The sequence below is a fragment of the Sipha flava genome, unplaced genomic scaffold, assembly GCF_003268045.1.
Source record: "Sipha flava isolate LNK unplaced genomic scaffold, YSA_version1 73_pilon_pilon, whole genome shotgun sequence".
Classification (NCBI taxonomy): Eukaryota; Metazoa; Arthropoda; class Insecta; order Hemiptera; family Aphididae; genus Sipha; species Sipha flava.
The window spans coordinates 1,537,568-1,562,968 of NW_020273613.1; the positions used below are offsets into that span (position 1 = coordinate 1,537,568).

General features: G+C 27.7%; 2 protein-coding genes across 3 annotated transcripts; both read right to left on the reverse strand.

Annotated features, from left to right (window-relative positions):
• Positions 1-1,443: 1,443 nt before the first annotated feature.
• LOC112692350 lies at positions 1,444-9,701 on the reverse strand. Of its 2 annotated transcripts, none has more exons than XM_025566994.1 (4): positions 9,290-9,701; positions 4,174-4,326; positions 3,665-3,820; positions 1,444-1,707 (listed from the first exon to the last, which is right to left on the reverse strand). In XM_025566994.1, the coding sequence occupies exons 1-4, from the start codon at positions 9,489-9,491 to the stop codon at positions 1,625-1,627; spliced, it is 594 nt and encodes a 197-aa protein (XP_025422779.1). In that variant the 5' UTR covers positions 9,492-9,701; the 3' UTR covers positions 1,444-1,624. The 2 variants fall into 2 exon arrangements, with proteins under 2 accessions (XP_025422779.1, XP_025422780.1); XM_025566995.1 differs by having other exon boundaries at positions 1,448-1,707; positions 3,665-3,802; positions 9,290-9,692.
• Positions 9,702-19,999: 10,298 nt separating this feature from the next.
• On the reverse strand, positions 20,000-25,131 carry LOC112692333. The gene is made up of 3 exons (XM_025566973.1): positions 25,011-25,131; positions 20,202-20,933; positions 20,000-20,113 (listed from the first exon to the last, which is right to left on the reverse strand). The coding sequence occupies exons 1-2, from the start codon at positions 25,021-25,023 to the stop codon at positions 20,398-20,400; spliced, it is 549 nt and encodes a 182-aa protein (XP_025422758.1). The 5' UTR covers positions 25,024-25,131; the 3' UTR covers positions 20,000-20,113; positions 20,202-20,397.
• Positions 25,132-25,401: the final 270 nt, after the last annotated feature.

Here is a 25,401-nt window from a genome sequence, read left to right on the forward strand (position 1 = left end):
TGGTTTCGTTCTGCACCTAGTCCACTCATCGATTAAGTAATTGATATATTATCATAAATTAAAATTACATAATAATATATATATGAGTATATATATATATATATATATATATATATATATATATATATATATATACGAGTATGACGATATTTAATTAGTATAACAGGAATATAAAACTAAACATTTAAAAAGTCGTCATAATGTAGGATTAAGATTTGTTTGATTTTATTCCTTTCATTCGTATTGTATTAGTATTCATTTGCAATCAATATTAAATCATTGAATTTAAAAAATGTGTTTTCATAATATTATTGGTCATTTTAAAATTATATAAATTGCATGCATTTTAGAACCATTCTGTCTAAGATTTTATCTTTCTCTCCATTCGAATTTAAATGACTCAACGATTCGATTTCATTATATTGTTTTTTATTTACCAGAAAATAAAATTTCAAATAAAATCACTTAATAATGATATTTTATTGGTATTTAAGAAATTAAAACATTTTTAAACTTAAAGTAAAATACACATTTTTCTAAAAATAGTTTACTATAAAACCAAGGATGTATTGAAATTTAGAGGGAAAACAATTCTTACTTTTTGTGAAAAAAATGAACTATGTAACGTAAAAACGTTATTTTTATACTGAATCAAATCAAATATTATGCATTTTATTGTGGTACAATGACTGAATATTTTTAATATAGCTTAGCTATCTGAAAAAAAAATTAGAAATCAGTACAATCAATTTGTGTGATTATAAAAAAAAAAAAATACCCATATAGTCTTTATTTCAATATAATACACAGTTGGTCGTTGGCTATTATTAATTTTATCGATTTTTTACCTGTAACTATATATATAGGTTATATATTTAAATGATATTTCTATAAGCTCTGTAGTTCTAAATAATATTTTTTGATAACTTTAATCAAGCTTGTTATTGAAATAAAAAATTATTTTTAAGTTGACATTAAATAATCATGTAAAAACAATACGCATGTAAGTTAAAATTGAACAGTTGTTGAACAAATGACACTCATACATTAAAGAGCCTACGATAAACCTGAACATAAATGATGATATATTATATATCTTATTATTATTCTTCTTATTATTCTAGTATAAAATTTACAATTTGAACGACAAGTTATAAAATAAATATATAGTGAAATAACACATGTTTTGTTTATATTTAATTCGTGTTTGAATTCGGTAAAATAATTGGATTATAAATTTATTCAATAACATAATATATTAGATTAAAATGAATTACATACAGAAGAATGTTTAAATTATTCGATATAAATCTTAAAATAACGTGTATTAAAAGTATTTTAAAAATTATAAAATCATTTGATGTATTATAGTATAATACTATATTATACATTATTATTTAATATATTATATTATATTGCATAATATTGAAACATATTGATTTGAACTAAAGTCAAATAGACTGCATGTAACAGTATAAACAGGGAACAATAAATATTATAATTAATGTGTGCGTTAATTTAGTGAAAATTATTAATAAAAAAATTTAAGTAAATTATTTATAAGTAGTGCATAAAAAAAAGAAAAAAGTTACGGAAAAACTTCTTTCAAAAAGTCTACGATGGCTTAAGCACGACAATCATTCCATATCCATGAAGTGAAAACTGTGACGAACAAGGTTGTGTAACTGAAGGTTAATAAATCAGCATCTGAAAAAAAGGAAATATATAAGTAGTTTTAAACAAGAAGTAATAAATATTTACAGTGGCTTTAGCTTAGTGACACTTGTACACAGACTGTCAATATAATTGACCTTCTCATCAAATATCATACATATTTTATTACATTATTTTGTTTTTATATAATATTCGTTTTATTTGGTTTTACTGTATGTTACACACGATCCCCAATCACTATTTTAAAAAGTAGATAAAAATATAATTATTAATTTTTCGGTGTGATAAATCACTAATTAACGTACGTATATTTACTGCATGTACAGTATTTTATTTTATACTTGATAGTTATTTTAATTAAAATTTACTTGGATATCAATTATCAGAAAACATTTTACAGCTACAATATATACTATATTATAATTTTTACGCACAACTGTACTGAAATTGTCTATCCAACACGCCGGTTTCAAAAAACAAAATAATATAAATCTAACGAAATTGTAGTTTTTTGTTTTATATTAAATTATGAAAAAAATAAATATATATACTAATATTTGTTAAAAATTGAATATCTATTTATATTCATATTTATGAATTAAAAATATATCGGTATAAAACAAACTATCGTACAGTATTGATATATTATGATATATGTTTATATAAGTTTCGCTTGAACTATTATAAATCACACTCGCTAATATTTAAATAATATATAAATAAAAAAATATTATTATTATTTTGTTAACATATTTTATGTTAAAAATTTTAAAACTTCACATAAATAATTTTCCTTTGATTGGCTAGATTATAAAATATTTATTATTTTTTAAATGATAGAACATTTATGTTTATCGACTACTATCCAAATGATTATTATATTTTGATTCAATTATAACTATGAATGGGCCTAAAGAGATCTTCTTTAATTATTATGTATAATCCAATGTAAAATAATACAACAATTTTATTTCAAAACTATGTTTGGTAAGTATATACATTTCATTAATAACACAGAAATACTTTCTGAAGTTAGTTTTTATTCAAAATACTTATTTTTTTAATTCTGACATTTGTATTAGTATATAATATAATTTGGAGAATCGTTTATTTTTTCATTGTCATAAAAAATTCAAAATCAAAAATAAATAATCCGTTTTTAAATGATAACCTATCAATATGTCTTATATAACGTGAACATTAAAGGTCAAACGTCAAACTGCTTTGCAGACTATTCTGACAATAATTTGTTGGTCAATCGTAGGAACTAAACCTAAGTCACGCAATATTAACAATAGAGAACAAACGGCCAATTAAAGTAATTTTAACCGACATTCTATTGGTTTCTGCGTTGATATATCTTCTACCTATTAAAATAAATTGAAAAACACACATACGAACATTAATCAATTTAAACCAAACACCAATTACAGTAAAGACATAATAAAACCTTTTGTCTTTCATGCAAATATGACTCATAAATTACGTGAAATATACTTCAATTTATTCAACATTTTTAAATTCACAAAGATATAAGTTGTTATTTTAATTAATTAATTTTCAAATTTTGTTTTTACGCACACTCTTGAAACCCTCAGTTTTGAAAATATTAAATGGAAACAAAATAATATTTGCAATAAAGTAATTATGTTAAAAAAACCAATAACTACTTTAACAGTAAATTTTCAAATATATTAATTAAAATATATCTACACGTAAAATACAATTGCTTAAAAGAACAACTGAAATAGTTTAACTGGTTCATAAAATAAAAAAAGATAAAAATAAATGTATGAAAATGTAAGTTTTATATAGATATATTTAATATCTAATTAATTTATATATAATATTATTTTTGAAATTAAATTTCTTGTAACTACTCATATATTATTTCATTATTTTTAAATCAAAAACATAATGAAACCTTTAGAAATAAGCTTTGTACTCTGAAAAATGTATTTTAAATAAATTAGTGTAAGTAACTAGTTACAATTGCAAGAATCTTTTTCCTCGGTGAAACCATCTTTACACATGCATATTTTCAATCTCGAATTTGTTGATGTGGCGTTATTCTTGCATATAGCATTTGGCAAGCACTCCAAATCCGTTTCACATGACGTTCTCAATGCTGGAACAAAAAGCGGTCCTGGCAAAAATTTAGTACATACTAAAAGTTCTATAACGATTTTATAAACTCGCTGGAAATACGAATAATGATGAATTGAAAATGAATAACATAATAATAAAATAATAATAATAATAATAAAATCAACAAAATGTAAAATATATTATAGAATCAGAAACGAGAGAATAAAAGGGGAATTATAATGTGAAAGTTTGAATTTTATACCACATACCTAGTACATATGTTTGTATAATTTATTGAAATATATATCTAGAACAATGTACTTATATTATTTATATTATCAGTAAATAATAAATTCGCTTTAGTTTTTTCATTTGAAAATTAGAAAAAAATGATTTATCCTTTAGTTATACCTCTTGGCTTTTTTAAACAGTCTCCATTCAATGGCAGTTTTCCGTCTGCACAGAAACATCTTTTTTTCCTGTCACTAGGATCAACCCCACAAGACGTAAATAGCGTTTCTAGACAATCCGAGTCCGTATTACATTCTCGAATTCCATTATTACCTGAAAATATCCAATTATAAATTTATTTATTTCTTAATTTGAGTTAATTCTAACTCATATTTTTTAAAGAAATAGTGAATAAATAATAATACAACCCTTGTAGGTTATAAATATATTACCCATTATCAATGTACGAAATATCCTCTATTTTGATGTAATAATTTCAAAACTAAAGCATTTAGTTTTGGTATATATAATGCGGGTGTATGATTAATTATGAAATAAGAATACCATCCTTTCTACATCTATAAATCAAAAAAAGTACCGTTGAGGATTTAAAATGACCACCCTCTCCAAGCCCATTTATATAGAAGACCCAAATTATATTTGAAAATAACTGTTACATATTAAGTATCGTTAAAAAATAATTTAATGTTTCATTAGGATTTGGATTTTTTTCATTATTTTTTTTACTTGATTGAAATTATTTTTGGACCCCATTTCTTCCTCAAAAAATTCCTCAGAACATCCCTGCTATTGATCATTATTTACATAATACTCGTCGTTTTCATAGAATAATTCATGAGTTGTACACGTATAGACTCAAATAGGTAAAATTGTATAATTTTTACAACGTGTGTGTACTTTTTTTTTAAAAATACTTGTACTTTATTATTCATACATACTTTTTAAATAAATGACAATGTTTCATAATATTCCAATGACTTCATAGAAATAATTATATATCTTATGTAACAAGAAAATTATAACTAGGTACCTTCTTAATTTATGTTTTGGGTTCATAATAACATGACGACTTAATTTATGGTTGCTATTCATATAAAATGAAATAAAAATTAACCATCAACAAAATGATTAATAAATATTCTACAACCTTTAAACATAAAATTATGGCCCTAAATAAAACTGATTGGACTTGAACCTATTTTAAAATGATTACATTCATTTATTAATTAAATATTGAATCATTTTACACAAAATTTTAATAAAGTATGAAATAAACAAATAAATATTTCATTATTAGTTTTTTAACTTATTGCATTCCCAATGTTCATCTTCTATCTGTATACTTATATTAATTTTTTGTTCATTGAAAAACTTGAATATAATACCAAATGATAAATTTAAATTGTACTCTTTGCCAGTATCAGAAAAATTATTTTAATTGAATGCCAAATTATATACCATGTATATATATATATATATAAACACATAAATTACGTAAGTAATACTTTTCATATTTAATAACTTATACAAAAATGACCACTTAATAATCAAAGTTGTTTTATCGAATCATGATTGTTGGACTGCATTAAGATCAATCATAGATTACGATAAATATTATATTAATATGAGCTCGATGCAAAATGTTTTTAAAAGTAATATGTAACATATTAGGTTTTTTTTATTTACTGCATATTGTATAATATGATTATCACTGAAATCGTTTAAAGTTTATTATTTTGTAATTTAGAGATAATTTAAAGAGAATTTTTCTTTTAAATTCTTTCTTTATTTATTTAAATACGTATTTTTATAATATTGTTCTTTAGATATTTTAGTTCTAAAAATAACTAAAATCTCTGTAGAAATAAATCGTAAAATCATAATTTAAAATAAATTAGTACAGATCTTTGATTATTATGGGTATTTGTGGTATAAAATAAGAAAATCGACGTTGAAAACTTAAGCAAGGATAATCTTTATAAACTCAATCTATAAAATATTCATATCAACCATAAACTTAAGAATATTTTAAAATCAAATATAAAACATTTTGACAAACATTTATAATTAACTACAAAAGTTCATACATCTAGAATGTGATGAAAAATTATAAAAACAAATGTTGATACCTCGTTACACAAACAACACAAGGATAAAGTTATTTCAAAATCAGAACGATGTGATCTTGACGTATTATCTCGAGTCAGTCAAATATGAGCACCGCATATTATACACGGAACGCAAAAATATTTATATATAATCTACAGAAATGTTTCAATAAAAAATAATCGTCATAATCGAAATCGTATAACACGCGTGGTCGTATATAGTGTTTAAGTTAGCGTTTAACAGAAGCGTATTATATTTCCACTCCCAGACTTCGGTAGTCGGACAAATGGTGTACAAGAAAATCGTGTGTACGCATAGTACATTTTTAAGTTTAAAATCGCGTTCGCTCGCACGTTTTATGTACATATTATTACAACCATATGCCCCCCACCATTATTGCATCGTTATTTTAAACAATGTAGACCGTTCTTGCTCGTAAAAGGTCTATAAATTATGCACACGTGTAAAATAACATGTACCTCTTCGAAGACATATTTTATGCACACGGACTTTTTTTTTTTTTTTTTTACGTGTTCGACGAAGGCGTCAAACAATTCGTCACCGTCTTCATCGTTGCTTACCTATATTTAATACACATATACATGCATATATGTAAACCTATGCTGGTACAATGGCTATCACCGTAGCCCTAGCGTGCGAAACAACCGTAAATATATGGTGCATATATTTTTTTTGCACTCCCTTACTATTTTCCTTCTACCTTCTCAACACTTTCTTTCACTCCAAGTCTTTTTCTTATTCACTGCAAACCTTTTAATTTTCCTTCTTGTTGTCGGAGCACGAGCATTGATAATATTGCGCGCACACACATACATACTCTCAGAAATGTATATGGATCGATAAAAATTTATAAGTTTTATACGTGTCCAATGTAGTATAAGCAGTCTGAATAACATTATAATATATACAATGCATAAAAATATAACCTAGACTCGTTTAAACCACAACTACTTTGAAAATGGGAGCAGACAAATGTAAATGTATCCTACAGTTTAACCTGGTCTCGGGTCTTCGATAGCAAATAAACGATAAAAAATATCTTATACTACATAGAAAAAAGAAATTATCCAAATCTGAATTAACATATTGTTTCATCAATTACAAATTTAACAGCATTCTTACAATAAACGAACGAAAATGTTTACAAGTTAGTCAATACGATGGTGTACCAAAATATATATCAACTGTAAATCGAAACAATAAACGTGTATTGTAGCTACGTTTCGCAATTTTCCGCACTCTACTTGTAAAACGTAACTTTTTATTTTTGATAATTTTTAAACAAAGGATAAAAAGCTTAAAATTTTTTTTTAAAAAAAAACACTTAGACTTTATGAATATAAACTGATTTTTATATATTTTTCATATACGGTTATTTTAAGGATTCCTTGGTCGGATTTATTATAACTTATTGAATTTTGTAATTGTTAAACACAAAATTATATTATTGTTATTCCCTGCGATTAAGACATTACCGGACAATTCACATGAGTAAAATAAATTAAGTACCACACCGAGAACTACATCCAGTGATAATGACTATGGTCCTGCCGCCATCAGTCTTGTAAAGAAATCGAGTTTTTAAATGAAAAAATGCTATTAATAAAAGCATTGAAATATTTTTCATGTACTTAAATACGTATTTTAAATAATTTTAAAAGAAATATTTGGACGTTGTATTTTATAAATTTTTCCAGAGTATATGTATTTTAAATCAAATACTTCTTCTTCTTTTTCTTCTTCTCCGCCTTTCTCCCAAAAATTTGGGGAGAACCTTTGTCCTAAACCTCTATTCGTCTTGATTATGAACACATTCCCTAAACACACACCAACTGGCTTCATATCATTCTCAATCGTAACCAACTATTTCTTTTTTGGTATTCCTATTCCTCTTTTCCCTTTAACGTTTATTTTCGTAACCACTTTTACTGATTTTGTTTCCTCTCGTCTCATCACATACCCAAATCATTTTAAAATCAAATACTTTTTTTTACAAATTTTATTTCTATTCTATAACATTAAAATATTAAATTAATTTACCAATTCTATATTAATATAATATTAACAATACAACCATATATATATAAATAATAAGATATAAACCATTTATCCATGTTGAACAAAAAAAAAAAAAAAATTTATATGTGATTATTTTATAAAAATTTTCCGTACAGACCTATTCGAGACAATTCCTTTCCAAACATCAGAATCTGAAAATATTTTTTATAGTCTACAATATAATTAACTATTATGACTATAATATATTACATAACTACCCATATAAATTAATAATTTCACAGCTCAATTGAAAATTAATTTTATTTTCATTTTTCAATTACATTTTAATTCTGCTTTATAACCTATGGGAACTCTGAACTAATTTATTCGTTGCAACCATTTAAGACATGAATACATTTTTAAATTTCTTTTAAATTTTTTTTTTTGTGATTTTAAGTAAAACAATTTTATGAAACTTTTTTATGTATTTAAAAGTATCTTTGAATACTTTTGCGAAGTATTTATATTCGTACTTGAACGTTTATCTTATCAAGTATTTAAATACTTTTGAAAACAGGTATCTGTATTTGTATTTGAGTACTATCAAAAAATATCGTTTACAAGACTGCTTACCATGTATATATAAAAAAACAAAATCACCAGATCATTGACGTAACTAGAGGGGACATTAAGTAGTCTTAACCCATTAAAATGTCTTATAGCTTCTAATACATTAACTCAAGTTCAGCCTATTATTTTTAATTGAATGTATTGTGTGCCAATAAAATCACAGAAATGCGCAGAGCATATGCAGGGTATGCAGTTGCATAGCCTGAACACTGAGCCTTCTAAAAATACCAAATATAAATAAAAAACATGACACGTTTGATCTTTGAATTATACCGTAATTATTATTATACTTTCATACTCCCGGACATTTTTATTTATTTTCATTTTTTCTTAAAATTTTGTTGGCGATAACAATCATATTGCAAGGATCAGATTTCCCGCCGAACACGTTATCTATTAATACCGTCCACCCATCCTCTCCCCACATGTACACGCAACGTTATGGACCCAGTTGGATTGGCCCGGACGGGACGGGACGGCCAAGGTTGGCACCACCCAACGCGCGCCCATCACTCACCGGTCGCGTTCTTGTTGCTCGATGTGGCGCCGAACGTCGTGGACCATCTCTTGCTCCTGGACACCGTCCCGTTATCGGTACCGGGTCGCGCTGCCGGCGTCCCATGGCCGACGTCCGCGGCCACCGCCAGCCAGACGGAAGTCATCGCGCACCAGCAGCAGTACATCACCAACAAAGCGTTCCTTGCAGTTGTCCTGGCCATCGCGGTCGACGACGTGTCTGCGGCGCCACGTCTATGTAATAAATGACCGGCCGCGTGTGTGCGAGCGCGGTTCGTGTGTTGCGAGTGACCGGTCGCGCGCGGGCGCGTGAGTGCGGGCGTCGCGTGGGTGAAACTCCTTGTTTACCCTTTCATCCTTCGGTTTCTTTGGTCATTTCTTTCCTCCCCCTCCACCGTCGCCGCACGACCACCGCACGAAAATACACCGTAAGGGTACGGTGAAACACTGTACGCTCCCGGCGACGGCTGTGTTGTGCAATGGTTTTCGTGATTTTTATGTACATATTTTATTTTCATTTTATTTTTTTCTCTTTCGCGTTCAAAAGGAAATCGGCTTAACACGCAAACTGATTAATGAAGTTTTTATTGGACTGTACGTATAATAATAATAATAATAATCACACAGTGGCAGACAGCTACCGCGCTCATGACTCGCAACGGCATCGGGTGGGAGCAGGGGGTTCGGTTTATATTTTATTTTATTTTTTTTGCTATTTTATTATTTCGTAATAGCCGGTAGGTTTACACACGCGTGTATACGTATTATTATGTTACGCTCTCGGTGGCTTCGTAACGGTCAATGGAATCCAAAATAATTTATTATTAAAAACGTGTACCAGCGTGCTGCACCCGATGACGAAATGAAACGAGCCCCGTACACCCCGGGGGTGTCGAAGGGGCGCGTGCGCGCAAGTGTGTTTTATATCGTTATAATACGCGTGCAGCCGTTTATTATACGGTTCCGCATAAAAGGTCACTCGCGAGACTCGATAATAATACTACGAAAATGCACGAGAACGCATATTACATGGATTCGGTGTAATGGCGAAAACTGTGTTTCACGTTATTATACACGTATCGTTTTATTTTATTATGCAAATCGAAAAACCAGCGTTTCATTTCATACAAATACACACGCTTATAATATGTGTACATAAAAATATTTATATTTACAGTCATTTTTGTTTTATTTTTTCAAACTAGCGAATCGCCGAACTATGTAAAACGAAATGTCGTGGCTATTATGTTTATTTTGGTTTCTATACTTTCCATAACACATTCGTTGCTCTCGTGCTAATAACAGTAGTCTATCGCCTTCCGAGCGTGCTGTCAAATTAATGTTTTAAATATTGTTACTCGCTCCGTACATTACTAAATAAATAAACTTCAAAGTCTTTTTTATGATTATTGGTCATGTACAGACAATAATCATAAATTAGTAAAATGTATAGTGTAGTATTATTACATGTCATATACATACAGACATGTAAATATAAACATAAACAACGTTTTAAAACCGATCAACATAAATGTTTAAGAAATTGACTGTTACGATTGATATTAATAAAAACTACACATTTACGGATAACAAAAACCATAAATAACGTAGAATATTATGGAATATATTTTATAAATATTTACTCATATTAAAAATAAAATACATTTTTTTATAAATGAATCCAGTGTAAGTAGTATAAGCATATTATAATTTTAAGTTAAGATTTTTTATATTTTATTTTATTGAATTACTCCAGTGGGAAAATTAGTGCACATAAGTTCTTATGGCAAAACATATAATAAAGATGACTAAACTAATATTACAAATATTAAACTATAATAAAATTGTTTATAAATTATATATGTGTAAAACAGATATTATAAGTTTGATAGTAATTTTTAAATAATATTATTTATACAGAAGTAAAATAAAACACGTAGGTGTAGGTACAATTCTTTAGTCAAAATTTAAAGTTAAATACCGAAATTGAGACTCGCAGTCAAAATTGAAGTCAAAATCTTTTACACTATGTTTAATCCCAAAGCATACGATTTTTGGGTATGTTAAAACTGTACGATTGGGTATGGGTTGGTTCATTAAAAGTAAACCTAGACCAAGTGTAAATAGTAGGAATCAACCAATCAATTTTTCCATTATTTCAGGACAGATGATATTGCCATTTAAAATTTTATAAATAAATGATACATCATTCAATTTTCATTTAGAAGTTAGTAAGTGTTAACCTAATTTACAAGAAATTTCTTTAGTGGGGAAATTCAACATAAACATATGAGATAAGTATTTTAAGAAGTATGATTATATATTATGTGTACGACTTGTTTGATCATTTTAAAACGAATTCCATATTATTGACTAATATTTTAAATTCAAGCAAACCCGGGAGATATATAAATTTTTTAAATATTGAATATTAATAAATTCATGACATTGATTTCTAATAAACCCTTTGCATAACTTTTTTATAAATAAATTAAATGTGGTTTGAGAATTTAAAGTCTGCAGATAGAATGATTCTTTATAGATTTTATTAGATCTTTGATGGAAGACACTGATTCAAGCTCGTTTCATAAATAGAGTTATTATAAGTAAGTAATGGTTTTTTGTGCCTGGTAAAGAATATCTTTAATATTTTTTTTAATATGAAATATCGTTTATTGAATATTTACAATCTATACTATTATATGTACAATGAGTAAATTTGTTGGAGGAATGACAGTGATGGGACGGTGAAAAGGGAAACTCACAGTAGAGCTACCTTTACATGAATATTAAATTAATTTTGGGTGTTGAGAAGATCTCTGGACCATTTCCGATTAAGGCGTCGGGTAGGGTTACCTGGAAGTGTATTGGAGTGAAGTTGAGATATAAGTTGGCTTTGCATTTTGAAGTGGAGTCTTGAATAGAAATTGGCTGCAGTCTGGTTGATGGATGGGACATTGAGATTTTCGTGTAGAGTGGCGTTTGTGACGTACCATGGGACTTTAGTGACTATGCGGAGGCAGATGGATTGGAACGCTTGAATTGTCCTGAGGTTTGAGGGTTTGGCAGTGCCTCAGAGAGCTATACCGTAAGACCATATTGGTTATAGGAGACTTTTGTATAAAATTAGACGGTTGGATAAATTCATATTGGATTTGAGGAGAGGTCTGATTAGGTGTAGGTGGGAGTTAAGTTGTTTTCTTTTGCTTTTGAAATGGAGACCCCAGGTGAGTCTCCTGTCGAATAAGAGGCCAAGGTATTTAGCTTCCCTTGAGTGGGGGATTACTGAGTTATTGAAAGAAACTTCAGGACAGTCCTTTGGTCTGAGGGTAAAAGTGACGTGTGTGGATTTGAGTTCATTTACTTTAATTTTCCATGTGTTGCACCATTTTGAAAGTTTGTTGAGATGAAGAATAAAGAAGATAAAGAATATCTGAAAACATTTATTTACCTTAATATTTAAACGGTTATCAATGCACCAATTCATAATACAAACATAATTGTCTTGTAACCTTTCACAATCTTCAAGGAAGTTAATTGTTATATACATTTTTGAGTCATCGGAAAAAAGAGAATATTTACAAAAGCGGAACGCATTATCTAGATCATTTACGAACAACAAAAATAAGAAGAGGAGTATATGTCCACCTTGGGGAACATCCGAGTTGACATTGAAAGAAGACGATGGCTTCTTTTATTTTTATCATTATATCAATTCATATCATTTTTAAATGATAAAAACATATTAAATTTATTTTTAAAATTAGGTTCTCAAAAATAGTACTATTACAGATTTTAATGTAATTCTAGCATGACTTTAATTTTTAACATGCGTTTTTTATGCTTACCCGGCAAAGAATTTATTTTTTTTCAAGGTCCCCGACGTATTGGTGAATACTACTACACCATTTTTTATCAAAAGTAAAAATAAAAATAAAAATATTTAAGTGCTATATGATTTAATTCTACAACACGCAAGAGAAAATAATTATATAAAAATAATTATAACCTTGATTATATTATTGAGCTACAGATATATATATATATATATGTATCTTAACTCGTACGTATACAAATATAATCAAAATGCTTTGATATGGAATAAATAATATCTTAATATTTTACAATTAATATCTTAATTATATACAATATTTTAAAATTACATTGTAATACTTTAATTAACAATTAAGATACAATCAATTATAAACTTTGAGTGTGTTGTGTATATTTATATAATTTAACTAAATTTTATTTATTTGTATGATTAGCCCTTAGAGTTATTTGAACTTCCATAAGTATTCAAAAAAAGATTGTATATAGTGAAAAATATTACAATTTGTTGACAAATTTATGGAACTACAATTGTTGTCACATGTCATTTATGGATTGGTACAATATAAAATGATGATTATTAAAAAAAAAAAATAGACTAGGAAACAAAAGAAAACTTTAAAATAAATAATTGAATGCGATTAAAAATGTTTAACATCTGGAGATTGACATTAAATTACAATTTCTTAAATAGTATAACATTTATACCAGTGGTTAAGCTAAATATAGTAAGGTCATGTCAATCTGAACGATATTTATAAATATTGATAAAATATTACTATAAAATCACTTATTATATGTGGTGCTAATGCTATTCGTATATTGAAATATTTAAACGATTTGGTTCGGTATCATTAAACACTTTTTTCGTACAAAACTTCAAGTATAATCATTTATACATATGAATTTTCTCATCGAATATTCTTTTTATACTAATGAATATTGATTTTCAGTTAATATATATTTATATATAATTTTTTGTATTTCAACTATTTAGTTTTATTTCCATAAATATTTTAATTATATGTATATGTATAAGCTACGGTAAAAAAAAATAAAAAATTTAAATATATAAAATATTATATCTAATGAAAAACAAAGTGTGGTGTGCGCGGGTATGTGCGATACATGTTGTTTATTGTAAGCCAGAATTAAGTAAGACGTATAGTAACGATTTCAATAATTATTGTGTAGGTAATTATGTTAAAATAATTGCACGCAAATATCGTCATATTAATCATACTATTGTGTGCTTATACATCCACATTGTTGTACTTTATTATATGGCATTTAGATAATTTAACTATTTATGGAATTTGTATACGTTGAAGCATCCAAATTTCAACAGCATACACTGAAATCAAGACGGTATGATAGAGTTTTTTTTTTTATTTGCCTTTTTAAAACTTACATTTGAAAAAATTATATGTGATTCGATTTAATTTTTAATCATTATTGTAATCAAAATTTCTAGATATTTTAACAAATAAATACTTTCATTATATTAAATTATTATTAACCACGTATATTCATGTACAACAAACGTATGTTTTAGCCTTTAAGCACACTGATAAAATAGTACTTCTGAAATACGAAGACTGTGTTATCAGGGTTAGATGTATTACACCTAATTGTATAATTGATGTATTATACGTATTATACCTCACGTATTAAACGTCCAATTACAATATACGTATGTTTTATACATGGGTACAAACATTTTTTTTACCCAATCTTTTTAAGAAAAAACACTTAACGCCTGGTACATTTTGGTCTCTAGCTAAAAATAAACATCAAGATTTATCAATCATAGCAAAAAAACTTTTGAATCTTCCAGCATCCACAGCACAATTAGAAAGAATATTTTCTAATTGGTCTTATGCCCACAATTCCTTACGAAACAGACTAGAAAGAGAAAGGTCAAAGAAGCTTTTAAGTGTTTATTATGCACTTAAAATTGAAAAAAGCATATAAACTCTACCGAAGATTCTTAATAATATGAAAAATACCTAAATAATTTGATTTTAATTTTGAATATTTAATATAAATAAATAAATGTATTATAATATATTAATAAATAAATAATTAATAATAACCTACCTATGTTAAATAATAAATTGTATCTTATACAGTGGCGAACTCCCCAGGCATGTTCAGCATGCGCCGCATACTAATGTATAAAAACGTTATTAATCAAAATACAAAAATTATTTTGTAATCAATAATATATTACATATTTAAAAGAACATTATGTATTACAATAATGTAATATAATTCTGTTATACCTTGTAACATTTAATAACAGAGCATGCGATAGATGTGTGCGCAAGCTATACAACGCTTGTTACCGCTGTAAAATACCAGTTATTCCGAGATCACCTCTACTAGCAGCCGCGGTATTTAATACCCAAGGCATGCTCATTCTGTTGCACTTCATCAATATAGTAATTTATAAAATTTAAGTGTACGAGAATACGACAATTTTTCTTCACTTTGTTTTATTGTCCTATTTTTTAATATTGTTTAGTTAGTTAAATATTATTAAAGTCTTATTAATAAATTAATACAAATTTGTGTACCATTTATTAATTATAATTTAAATATAACTATAAAACATTATGACAAATGAGCATGCCCGTACATCAGAGTTAGCATTCGCCATTTATTTTATTTATTTATTGTATGGCATATTTGACACATAATATTCATAAAAAGTTGTAACATGGAATAAAAAAAAATAAAAAAAATAATAGAATAAAATAAAATAATCCATATAAAAAAAAATAGTCCATATAAAAATGATAATAATAGGTTATATAACAATACCTATCGTGTAGTTCAATATTTTCTCTACAGTCTGATATCCAAGGTAGCTATCCAATCAAGAGCTTCACTTGTTAGTCTAAAGAAATCACTCATTTTACCTTCGAATTTTCTTTTAGAAGAGTTTGACACGATGTGTTGTATTGTCTGAGCCGCATTTCCACAATCGCAAGCAGGATTATCTCGAAGCTTCCACTGGTGCATAGAATAACCACACCTTCCATGACCGATTCTGATACGGTTTAAAGATACCCACTCTTGACGGGGTAGTTTGAAACCCTCCAGAAGTTGTGTAGGGTTAACGACTAAGTCAGCATTCTCGAGTGAAAGATTATTCCATGCAGTACGCCATTCCGTGGTTGAATTAAAGTTGGTCAGAATAAGGTGTTGACCAGCGATCCAAGGAGGTTTTCTAGATTTCAGACGTATTTGTGGGGTGTTGCACAGCATTTGTGATAACATAGAATTGTTTAGCGGATCCTGTTTTACAATTAATCTAACCAGAGCTTGCTTTCTTCTAATATCGGGAGGAGAGATATTTGACAGGACTGGGAGCTATCCTAAAGGAGTTGACTTTAACGTTTCACTAATGACTCGCATGACACTATTTAATTGTCATCAATCTTTTTGACGTGTTTGCTATTAAGCCAAGCACCTGAACAATATTCAGCTGTAGAATACACTAGTGCTAGGGATGCAATTCTCAGTGTATGTGCATCTGACCCCCATCCTGTCCCAGCTAATTTATGTAAAAGATTTATCCTTAATCTTACCTTCTTCTGTAAGTTTTCTAAATGTTCCTTAAAAGTTAGAGAGCGATCCAAAGTTACTCCTAGATACTTAGGAGAGAGGTTGTATTTTATTATCATGTTGTTAAACACTAACCCTGAAGCTCACGATCCGCTTGTCTGTTATAGAGATGGAAAGCGCATACTTCTGTCTTGAACGAGTTGGGATTTAATCTCCACTTATAAAAATAATCGCTCATTGGTGAACATTTTGCTCCCTGCACCCATGTCCTTGCACTGGTAAGCCAAAGCTATGTCATCTGCATATTGAAATTTAAAACTGGAAGTAATGGGTATGTCATGGATATAAAGGTTGAATAACGTAGGTGCTAACACTGAGCCTTGCGGCAGTCCATCGTTAGATATTCTCCACCTGCTCTTTTTTTCTCCCATGAAAACTTGGAATCTGCGATTGGTTAACATGTTTTCTACAAGTGTCAATAAGTGTCAATATCTTTTTGCAGGGAATTACGTTAGCCAGCTTGTATAATAGTCCATGTCTCCACACTGTGTCATACGCTGCTGTAAGGTCAATGAATGCTACATTTGTTTTTAGATTGTTTTGAAAACCTTTTTCAATCAGGGTAGTTAGCGCAAGGACTTGTTCAGCACAACTACGGTTTGTCTGGAATCCTGCCTGTTCTATTGGTAATATTTTTTCAATTTCTGGCTGGATTCGGTTAAGAATCAGTCTCTCAAGAATTTTATATGTAGTACTTAGTAGCGAGATCGGGTGATAGTGTGTTGCATCAGTACTCATTTTCCCTGGCTTAAGGATTGCAATGATTTTAGTCTTTTTGAATAAATTCGGCAAAGTCGCCGTGTCCAAGATGTCACTACAAAAAGCAGCTAGCCATGCTTGCGTTTTATGGCCACTATGCTTAAAAAATTCCGAATATACACCATCAAATCCAGCTGCTTTATTCAGTTTTATTTCTTTAAGTACCATTCTAATCTCGTCTGTTGAGAAATCTGAGCTGTAGATTGCACTTGTTACTATCTCCTTCTTTTTTGACCGTAAGCGTTTCTTAATGTCTGTTTTTTGTTCTTTGTCCATTTTGGTCTTGGCCACTCTCATTAATCTAGTTGCGACATCGTTAGGACTTACTTTGTCAGATAAATTTGTCTTTGAGGTCTCCGCACCTAGCCTCTTTACTAAGTTCCATGCTTTCCTGCTGGAGTGTGTGAAGTTTAAGTTAGCAGTAGTTTCTTGCCACTTTTTGCGTCTATTTATGTTCAATGTTCTTATTAGCTCGTCCGCAATACTTTGCTCAATTGATATCTAGAATTCTTCAAATAGGTCGCTACACTCTAACACCTAAGTTGGGACATATGATTTTCAAAAACCCCAGGGAATATGTTTCTTTGCTACTAACTTAATAGTCTTAACGAAGCGCTCATAGTTGATGGAAACTGGAGAAATATATTGCACTATGTGGTCTAATTATTTAGCAAATGCGTCCCAATCAGCCTTTTGGAAATTCCACTTTGGTTTCGAGATGGAGTGCACTGTTGGGATTTGGAGACCATATTCCAAGAGCACTGGGTGGTGTTGGCTATGTGGGAAGTCATTCAGTACTTTTCGGGTGCACATAGTGTTGTCGTTTAAAGACAATCCCGAGATAATTCCCAAATCCGGTGAATAGTGATTGCCTCATCTGGCTGAATGGAAAATCCCCTTATCCTTAGCGCTATATACTAACTCCATGTTATTTGTGGAAAGCCAGTCAAATAGTATTACTCCGTTATCATCGTCATCATCGTAGCCCCAATGTAAGCTATGGCTATTAAAGTCACCAATATACATTGTTGGATGATCTAGAACACGCAATGGTGGGTTATTCCATAATGTATTGTGTGGTTTATACACATTTACTATATTTACTCCACTCACGTTTACTGTCAGGATAAATACCTCTTCCACTATCTCTTGAGCTATTGCTCTCGCATGGCTGATGCGTGAGTTAAGGTAGGTTGCAACTTCGTACTGTTTATGGTGTATGGCTCCAATCAAATTGTAACCAGCTATTTGTCCTCTTTTGTGGAGGTCGGCTTCATCTAATGTATGCGTTTCCTGGAGTGCAATAACATCAACTTTTTCCTCTCTCATAAGTTTAGATAGAATTTCAATCTTAGCTGACGAAATTCCTTCAATATTTAGGTGACATACCTTAAGACATGGGCCTAATATCTGCGTTGAATGACCCTGGAAAGGGCCGTTTAAAGGCTGCATATTACTGTGTCTGTTGCTGGGTATCAGCGCCTTGGTGGTGGTATTAGATACGCTCGTAGTCTGTCTTCGTACACAAGGGTCTTCAGGAAATCTACAAGCGCATGTAGGGAGGGCCGCGTACAGGCTACCACCATACTTCCCAACATTCACCATTGATTACTGCGTATAGACGGAGCAAAATGTTAATAATTTGAATTTTTCGAAAATAAGTGTAAATTCAAGTCCTTTTACAGATAAAAAAAAAACCAGGATTAAATAAATGTAATGCGTTGGAAATATTTCGTGTTAACTTTATCTTTGAATACACTATTTTTTTTATGATAAAATAGGTGGTGGGTAGAAGAAATTATTTTCGCCTCCTTCCCCCAATTTAATTTTAGTGAGGCAATACTGAATGTCATTTTATGAACTTTCTATACCAGATATAATTAAACCAGTAATACTAAATATAAACTATTAACATACCCATTAGGCACATTGTAAGTGATTAAATATATTTAATTGTTTGATCAAAAACAAAATTCAAAGTCAAGACGGTCCTAATAAAAATAATATACAAGTATTCATTCATTAAAATATGTTTACATTAAAGTTTGAATTAATAGTTGATATGTTTATTTTGCGTTATTATTTATAAAATTAGTAATTATAATTTAGGAATCCACATATAAAAATACACATTTATAAAATAAAACATTGTTTCATAACAAGTGATTTGTTGACAAATTATTTCCATATTTTAGAATTTATAAAAAAAGTGAAAAGAAAACAGTATAAAATATATTGGATAAGCTTTTCTTATAACTAGGCACAGTATGTTTAATACGATAGTAATAAAATCAAAAATATTAGAAGATCGTTAGATCTTAAAATATATTAGACAGTAAAATAAATCATAAATATTCAAAATTATTAATAAGCCAATAGTTGTAATTATAATTTTTATTTATTGAAGGTTTCAATCAAAAAATAATAAAAACATTAAATTTAAAGTTCAATAAATTAGAAATCAGATCACAAATTTTTTTCACTTCCATCTTCCTCATTCTCTTAGAACATCTCTTCTACTGATGCACTATATACTTTTAAAGTTTCAGGTTCTACTATCGTTGTTTTCTTTTTTTTTCTCTGTAATAATGAAATCTATTACCTAAAAATAAAAAATTAATACAATATTACCAACAATAATAATATAAATATTATAAATAACTAATATTTATAAAAATATAGCTACACACCTTGATCCATGAGCAAATCATTAATATCATCATACCAAAACACAATTCTTGGTCTTTTTTTGTCATTCATTTTCTCTGGAAAATTATTTAATTTAACATATCTTTGTAATTTTATTACTTTCAAATCCTTTTGGTTTTGAATTTTTTTGCTTGGTGGTGCAATCAACTTGTTGGACTCAAATTTTCTTTTTCTGATTTATGAAACAGGATCTATTGACCTAGATTCTATTTGCTCATAAACAGGTTTGACTTTTTCTTTTTCTTTCAAAGATTCATCATTTAGAGGAGAGTATCTCCTCGGAGAAAGATTTTTTTTCCTTAAAGGTGATAATCTTTTGGGCAATCTTGATGGTGAACTTTTTCGAAGTTTACTGTAAGGAAATTTTAACTTCTTTTTTTTAAATGGTGATCGTGATTTTAAGGGAACACTAGAATTTATTTGAATGCATTGTGCGAGAGAGTCTCTTATTTCCTCTAAAGTTTCAATTGATTCTACTTCTTCTTTGGGTGGATTAATTAGAGATGTTACATTTTTAACAGTCTTTGAAGGATTTATAACATTTGATTCCTCAACTTTCACAGTGTAATCAGTATAATTTTTTATACTTTTATTATTTTTTTTTAACGTTTCAACATCTTTGTCATTAACTTCAGCTTCCATCATATCCATTAATTTGTTAAGTTCGGCCACATCTTCATCGTTTTCCCCTAGGGATAAAGTATCACCATCATCTGAATATAGATAAGTATAATATTATTCTTAAATATTCAATAAAATATATGATTATTGCTTACATACAGAATTACATCTATAAGAGAACATCTACAATTTATTATATTATATAATAGTTTTGAACTTTTATTAAAATTACAATATTTGTATAATAAAGTAGCATCAAAATGGATGAAGGATTTGATATAATGGAAGAAATATATTTAAAAGTGCCAAACCAAGGAAAGCAGCAGGGCCCGATGAAGTAGTGGCGAATTTTCTTTAACAAATTTCTCCGGATATACTTCTTAATGTATTAATTTTTACATTGGATTTTCTCTTACTAGACATAAGAGTAGCTAAACGTAAGTTTTTAATGTCATCTTCATCAATACTCCAAATAATAAATTGTATTTAAATTATTATATAATAAAAATATGAATAATTGAATAGAATCTAAAATCAGATATAAGTTACAATATGACTAAAAAATAAAAATACTAAAGGCCTTATCACAACCAGCAACTATGTTCATATAATATAGGAAGTTTGTAGACCATGTATTATTAAATTGTTATGCTATTACAAAGTGAAATAGTCTTTCAATACACAATAAAAAAAAAATATAAAATAAAAAGCTCTAATATAAATTCAGAACCACCTTAGTCATCAAAAACAAGCTTAGAACAAAAATTATTAACACGTTGACTGACCGCTCGCAGTCATTTTATTGTTTTCCCCACTAGGTCACGCTATAATTTTAATATTATTCCTTGAATGCATAAAGGTAAATTTATAGAACAATAAAAGAAAAATATTTAAAAGTATGAAAAATCTTTTAAAGGTAAACAATGTATCAATCGATTCGAAATTTTCATATTTACGTCACCATCAAAAATAATCATTATTAGTTTAATGCCACGTAAAATATTTGGATTTAAAAATAAGTGTTAAAATAGCGGGTGGTCATATAGCGTTTAAATAAAAAAAAAGTGCGACCACCAGCGTCTGTAAAAGCACTATTAAATTTTAATACAAATTTAGATAAACTGAGGTTACCAAAAATGTTGAGAAGATTAGAATTAAATGCTAATGTTAATGTTAATTTTAGTATAGTTTAATGAGATGAAAGTGCCAATATATCATATTAACAGCATAGAAAAAAAAATCTTTGACTGCAAGTATTACAGCAATGTAAATAAATATTAGATATATAAATATAAGTACTAATTTTTTTTAAAAAATACTGGGTAGACCAAATGAAATTATTGAGACAAGCAGCTCTCAACATTATGGCAGTTTGTTTTCGATAAAAAATATCACCAGTTTAAGATAATGTCTATATTTAAAATAAAGAAATGCATTGGTCTCCAAACATAGATTGTCAAAATTCAATTAGATATAGCAACATAAATTTAAATAAAGTTGAATTTATGAAATATTATTATTGCCAGTGCAGATAAAATAATTGTACTATTATAAAGATACCAAGAACAAATTAATTGTTATTACAGAAATATTATTAAGATTCTATCTACCAAATAGGTTTGTTATCATGACAATGAACTACATACTTGGTTACTATTATATGTTATGAATAGAACCTATAACTTCTTTTAAGAAATTAAAAAATTTGAAAAACCAAGGAACTAAAATGCAATATTATAATTATCATCCACAACAAAATATGATAAAGGATGAATGTAATAATTTGCCTCGAACAAAGTGGCTAAGTAACAAAGTAGCTCTAACATATTGTTAAAAGCTGTAAAAGAAAAACTACAGAACTATACTACTATAAAAATATTTAATTATAATAAAAGTTATATACTCTAAACATTGTAATATATTAAATACATTATAATTTATCTAGCAATAATGAAAAAAATTTTATGGACAGAAAAAATTACCTTTTGAATAAATTTATTTCGTTAAGTAAAAAGCTTACAAAAATGTTTGTTAATAAAGGAAAAATTTCAAATATTCTATATAACTAATGGGTATTACATATATGTTCCGATTTACAAATACATATACTGTACTTTCAACAAGTTTTACATACAATAAATATCTTAATACTTCAAAAATAGATTAGAAATTTGTATGACAAAATAATTACATTCCTTATTTAAATATAATCAGTACCTAATACTGTAACCAGTATAATATTATATTATAATTAGTACATACATTGTAATCCATTTCGCTTTAATCGATCCACTTGAATCAATCGTGGAAAATAAGATTATCGTACAAATGTGGACAATAAGATTAATGAACAAATAAATGTACATATACGAGAAACTAAATCAATCAAAAATATTGCAAGGATATTTATCTAGGCCACGAAATAAAAAAAAGGAGAAAAGGTTAGGAGAATACAAAATTACTAGTTAGTTAATAAGTAAATATTAATTAATTATATTATATAAAATATATATAATATATATATTATATATAATAATTAAAAAGGCTTTTAAATATAAATTATGTATTTATATTTTATTTATTTATTTTTTTTTTTTTTTTAACTGTTTAACTGAAAAATAACTAAACTAATGGATTTATATGATTATTTTAATTATGTATATATTTAAATATATAAAAATACTCATTTATATAATAGGTTCCTACTATTTTATTTACTAAAACACTATTTTTTTTTCTTTTAATTATATCTATTTTGATTGGCCAAAACAAGGAAAATGAATAAACTCTTTGTTGCATATTTAGTAAAATATAGCTTATAAATTATTATTGCTTTTATTTATTTTTTTTCGTCATTATTGAATAATAAAACGTTGTATATATCAATTAAGTATAAAATGTAAACACCTAATTTGTAACCTATAAAAAAAAAATGTTTTTATTATTTAAAGTATAGCATGTAATTAATTTGTATAAATGATTATTTTTCATTTAATTGTTAGATAAAATATATAAAAAAAAATTAAAGAGTTAATATTTATTTTTATTTTTTAAAACCGGTTTCTTAAATTTTCATCTTTTTTTATTCTTGAATTATTATTTTAAAATTTTTGGAAATCGGTAATTTAATACTTTACTATAATAAATGATATATTGATATTCACTGTATTTATATTTCATGAGAAATTTGATAGTACTTATTCTTGTGTTTATTTATTTAGTGATTTTAGGGTATGTTATTGCAACTATATATGATTCTTAAGTCATATAAAAGTAATTTCATTGGTAACGGAACTCATTGACCAGATACATTTAGATAATGATACTTTCTTAAAAAAAACATTCTAATATCGATTTTAAATAGATATAAAATAAAAGTATGAAAATCAACATTATTATTATTATGTTTTACCTTATACTTAGGATTTGACTCTGTATCTTTCATCCAAAATAGAAATGTATGTACACTTAAGTTAGTTATTAGATTACTTCATGAATTGTAATATTTATAGAACATAATAGTATGTAGGAAATAAGTACAGAACATCATAAACGGGTATCCATTGAAAATGTTAGGAGTCTAAAATTATTTGCATATATCTAAAATTATTACTACCTTTACATTTCTTGCGCATATTGTATATAATATGTATTTATTTATTATGCAAAATTAAGAATAGAAAGTAATTTTTTTCACTTAATTTTAAAATTTATAAAAAAATCAGTTAATCGTACAAATATAAATAGTAAAATATTAGATGCACTTATAAATTAGAGCTCTTAATATACGTGAATTCACGGAATTCACGTGTCACGTGTCACGTGTAAAATCCAAAATAAAAACGTATATCCTTAACTTAATACTGTACTATTAATATTTTATTAAAACTTCAAGTGTATAACATAAAATTACTAATTTTACCATTTTAAAAATAGATATATATTTTGGGTAAACATGTATTTCACGTGTACACGTGAATTCCGTGACACGTGTTTTAAGAGCTCTATTATGAATTGAACTTACGAGTATAAACCTCACGCAATCTACTTTTCTTTACAAAAAGTAATGTCCTTCAGAAAAATATTACTCGAACTAATATATAGTGTTTATTTATGTTTGTCGCAAACTGTAATTTACATCATAAAAGTAAAATAATATTATACAGTACCAACTAGTAGCATCCAGGCAGGTTACCAAGGGGTGCAATTGCATGTGCTCTCGTCGGTGGTGAGTGTATGGGTGGGTTGGTGAGTATATAATTGGACAACTTGAATACCAAACATTGTAGAGCATGGTAAACAAATAACATTATTATTATAACACAAAAATTATACCTATAAGGCACTGGGTGTAGACATCTTAATTTTAATAAATTATAATAAATCTTAATCTCTTAAATTAATAGTTATTTTAAGAGTTAATTGCAGTTACATACAACAATTTAAACGAACATTTTTAAGAAAAAAAAAAATTGGTGGGTAGGTGGGTAACTTTTTTTAGGTGCAAGTGCTCTCAAAATACTTTTATGCGCCACTGGTACCAACACAACTAAACATACA